At 41.9% G+C, this 4,112-nt stretch overlaps 1 protein-coding gene across 1 annotated transcript in view; it reads left to right on the plus strand.

The window, feature by feature from the left end:
- The window catches only part of COG3 (component of oligomeric golgi complex 3), a 33,321-nt gene extending 30,364 nt beyond the window's left edge, over positions 1-2,957 (plus strand). The window contains 1 exon segment of the mRNA XM_076363622.1: positions 804-2,957. Within this exon segment, the coding sequence (XP_076219737.1) occupies positions 804-833 (30 nt within the window). The 3' untranslated portion in view covers positions 834-2,957.
- Positions 2,958-4,112: the final 1,155 nt, after the last annotated feature.

The raw sequence follows: 4,112 nt of genomic DNA on the forward strand, positions 1-4,112 counted from the left end.
TTCATTTGAAGTAAATTGCATTGGGAAAATGTGCAGATGTTTATGGAAATGTAACCCTACATGATAAGGTCTTTAGTCTCAAGAGATGATTTGGGTTAAGAATTCTCTGTATTAGGATGCTCTGACAGAAACCAAGCAGGTTTTTAAAAATCTTGCTTTGACCTTAGTGGTCCAGGGAATGTGGATAGAATCGTGATTATCCCAGGATGCCAATATTTAAACAGATAATCTAGTTTACGGATTAGAGGACATTGCCTGCAGTGAATGTGGCCACAGGGATGTGTGATAACTATCCTGGAGCACAGAGTGGGAGTGAGTGATGCACTGGAAGGAGGTGGGGTTATCCTAGAGGAGATGGCTTCCTCTAACTGTTTATCTGTTAATCCTTGGGATCACTTCTCCTACAAACTGAAGTGTATGGGAAACCATATTGTAATCTGTGGGAAACAAGTATTGCAAAGGATCCCAAATGTGTGTCAGATATGTAAGATGAATGTTAACGTGTTTTGCCAGTGCGCGTATTTTTTTGAATTCCTTGACAACGCATGAAGTCATCTTAGAAACTTTGACACAGTAGGTTGTGACTGCTGAAGTGACTAGTCAACATGGTCAACAATCACATTTTAAAAAGCCTGTGAGAAGGCATTTGACTGGACATTTTGGCCAGTTGTTTTGTAGCTGTCTTCTGATTCGTCTAAGACTCTATGTGCTTCCTAGGAATCCTGTTTAAAGGTTAAAATATAAGACATCAGTTCTGAAACTTAGCTGCTCTGTCTAATGTAGGCTTTCCTTTCATCTTTCAGGTGAACTTACTTTTATCGATGTCCAAGTAGCCCAACAGTGAAGCTGCTTGAAATAAGTTTCAGCTGAATGCCAGGCAGTGAAGGGAATGCGAAGACATTTGCTTGAAGTAAACGAAGGATCCCACTGTGCAGTCCAGTCTGCATCAAAACTATCCAGGCTGCTTAACGCCGTTTTAGGAAAAAAAGATAAACAGTTTGACTTGTGAAAGGTCTTCCTGTTCATTGGCTTGAGAAGTGGGGGGGGGAGAAAACAAAACAAAAAACCCTTTGCTGATCACTCTTATGGGAGCTCAGTTACTGCCTTACCCAGATGTTTTCAAAGTTGAAATCCAGGTTGTTGTTTTTTTTTTTTTTTTAACATAAAAACCTTTCTTGCTTTCCTTTAATAAGCTGATGTATGCAGTGAAAAGCTGCACTTTCAAAGGCACGCTGGAAATAAAGCGCAGGGAATCAAATGGGAGCGGTAATAGGTATTTGCAGGGCTTGGAGATAAGCACCTCGGTATGGCAATTTGACTTAAGCAGGCATGCTCCAGTTTTTCTTTAACTCCCCCGAAAATCCTGGTAATCCACCACGTGCTTGAACATAATTCAGAGGTTCTTAGTTGGGAAAACTTTATTTCCCGCATGTGAAGCATTTCTTGAAACACTGGATGTGCTGTTTTTTGTACACTGTTGTGATTGGGAGCTGTGAGGTCTGACCTGAAGCTTCATGCTCTAACTTCACTCCATGTAAAGAACCTCAGTTCCTTGGGATTTGCAGTGGAAAGCTGTGCAATATAATTTCTGTTCTTTCTGCGGGAACTGCATGTTTTCAGATGCTTTACTGCAAAGCTTAGCATTGAGGTTCTCGGGTACTTAGGTTAGAGTTGTTTTTTGGCCTTGCCCAAGATCAAATGGTGATGTGCATTGTTTAAAGTGGGGACTGGGACTGGAACTTGCACAGCCTTTGTGCGCTGGAGTAAGTGCTAATAAAGGCGTGTGGGGATGCCAGAAATTGAATGTGCAAGCCTGTCAAATCAGCGTTGTAAAACAGGGGATAAGCACTCGGTAACTGGTAAACAATGCACGGTGTTGGGTATGCATTCATTGGTCATTTTTTCGGAAAGCTGAATGCTAAAGGCTTGGCCATTAATGGAATGAAACACTACAAGCAGCTTTGGGGTGTCTCAGTGTGGAAGTCCTTATTGTGCAGCACTGCAAGGGAAAAATGTGGTGACTTACATGGCAGATTTTTAACTTATTTATAAAACCTGTTCTGTAGTTTTAAATATGTAGAAATGTCCATGCACGTTGGTGGCGTTTTGATTTAATAATTTTCCTGTTACCAATCACATGGCTGGAGACTAAGATGGTAGGATTTAAAGCTACCACAAGAAGTGTTGCAGCAGTGGTGCTGAGGTACATAAATGGTACTCGTAGGACCCTACATGACTCCTTAAAAATTAACTAAAGGAACTAACAAGGAAGAAAACTTGCCCTTTCTTTTTACTTATGTAGAAATACAGGCTGTAAAATAATGTCCAGCGCATTGTAATATATGTACATTTGTGTTTTATAAAGTTTTACAGAAGGACTGCATGGTCGCTGTACAGAGTTACGACTGACTTAATACAGACATTGTACAGAAAAGACGTGAAGGGTGAACTGTTGCAGTAGTCGCTCTTGTGCTTGGGATCTTTTTCTCTCTTAGAGTGCCCAGACAGCTCTGGGGCAGCTGGTTGAAAGACTAGAAGAGCAATCAGTTTATACAGCCTGTTTGCTAAACGAACATTTGTTTAAACATGTACAGTTTCAGATATTTACGTTTACAAATAGTGTAAATACTTTCAAAAGATTAATTTAAGATGCTTTATATTATCTGACTAGAAACTTGCTGTTTTTAATTTTTTTAAATAAAAATGTTGCCTCCTATTTTGGTCCAAGAGTAAAGCTTTATTCTGTAATCTGAGGCTTGTCTGTCAAGATAACTGTAACACAGAGACAATAAACATCCTGTAAGCACAGGCAGTGCATCGCTGAGAAGAAGTGTTCTTTTTTAGCAGTAAGAGAATTGACTTTATTTGGCACGGATGTATACCTGAGTGCTGAATGTACAGCTAATTGTTAAAGTAATGCCTCTTCATGGTTATAATAAAAGTAAATTTGTATTTTCCTTACTGACAAATGATCTTGTGTGACTAAATGGTCTCTTTGCTTGCACTTTTGTTAAGGGGAAGAAACCCCACCTGTAATACAAGAACATATTTTAACTAGTTGGCTTTTAAAACTAAGAAAACTTGGGAGCTGGTGGCAGAAATCACAGTTACTACTGTATTTGATAGCGGTTCTTGTTGCCTGGTTACTCACAGACTCATCTACCCATAGTTTCTCATTACCACATACTGTTCTTCTGGCCCTTGGTATTGTAGAAACACATCATCCAGGGGCTTGTGGTTTGTCCCCTGTAATGTCAGCGTGAAGCTTCCCTTCACCCTCTGGCTTTGACAATGTCGTGTGAATGAACTAACCTAAGGAAAAACGCTCCTTTCTTGTGGAATTCAGCTTCTCTCTGACCAGTATGAGGCAGCGATGCGTGACCATTGCTTCCTAGGCGCTTGGAGCCTCCTCAAGAGGGTTGGCCCTTTGGATTGTATCTCACAAATGAAGTGAATGCCAAAGCAGCTGGCCAGGCATTCACGCTGCTTTTTGTACAACAGTGATGCCCGCAGCATAGCTTATGCTGTGTCGGGTGTTTTCCAAACAAAACCAGTAGTCCCTTCTTCAAACTGTGCGTGTTTGGTGTTGACAAAGTGATGTGGGTAGGAAAAGGGGAAAAAGCCTGTGCTGCTGAAGCGACTCGTGGTGACTGCAGGTAGATCCAGCCCTGTGTCCACCAACGCTGCTTTCTCCTAGCCTCGTGCATTTTTATCCTCATTGAACACTAAAACCAAGTCAACACCGTGGAGCAAATCAGATCTTTGATATAAAGACCTCTGAATAGAACAAAAAAAAAAAAAAAGAAAAAAGAATCAGTTGGCCCCTTTCAGTGGCAGCCAACCATGCCACTAAGCCATGGGACTTACCATCTACCATCAGCTGGAGCCCTGACGCCCAAGAGGGCCCCTCATCCTCCCTCTCTTGGATTACCCCTGGTCCCTGTACCCAGGCTGCTGTTCGCCATCCCCTCTCCACCAGCATGGGTGTCTCTGGCTGAGAGCCAAAGCGGGCTCGTCAGTCACGCTTGGTACAAGTTCCCAAAGTCCAGTTGTTCAGCTGTAGGAAGGAAGCCATCTCCTTCAAAGTACTGCACGTTCGGTGTATAACCCCA

The sequence above is a fragment of the Aptenodytes patagonicus genome, chromosome 1 (assembly GCF_965638725.1).
Source record: "Aptenodytes patagonicus chromosome 1, bAptPat1.pri.cur, whole genome shotgun sequence".
Lineage (NCBI taxonomy): Eukaryota > Metazoa > Chordata > Aves > Sphenisciformes > Spheniscidae > Aptenodytes > Aptenodytes patagonicus.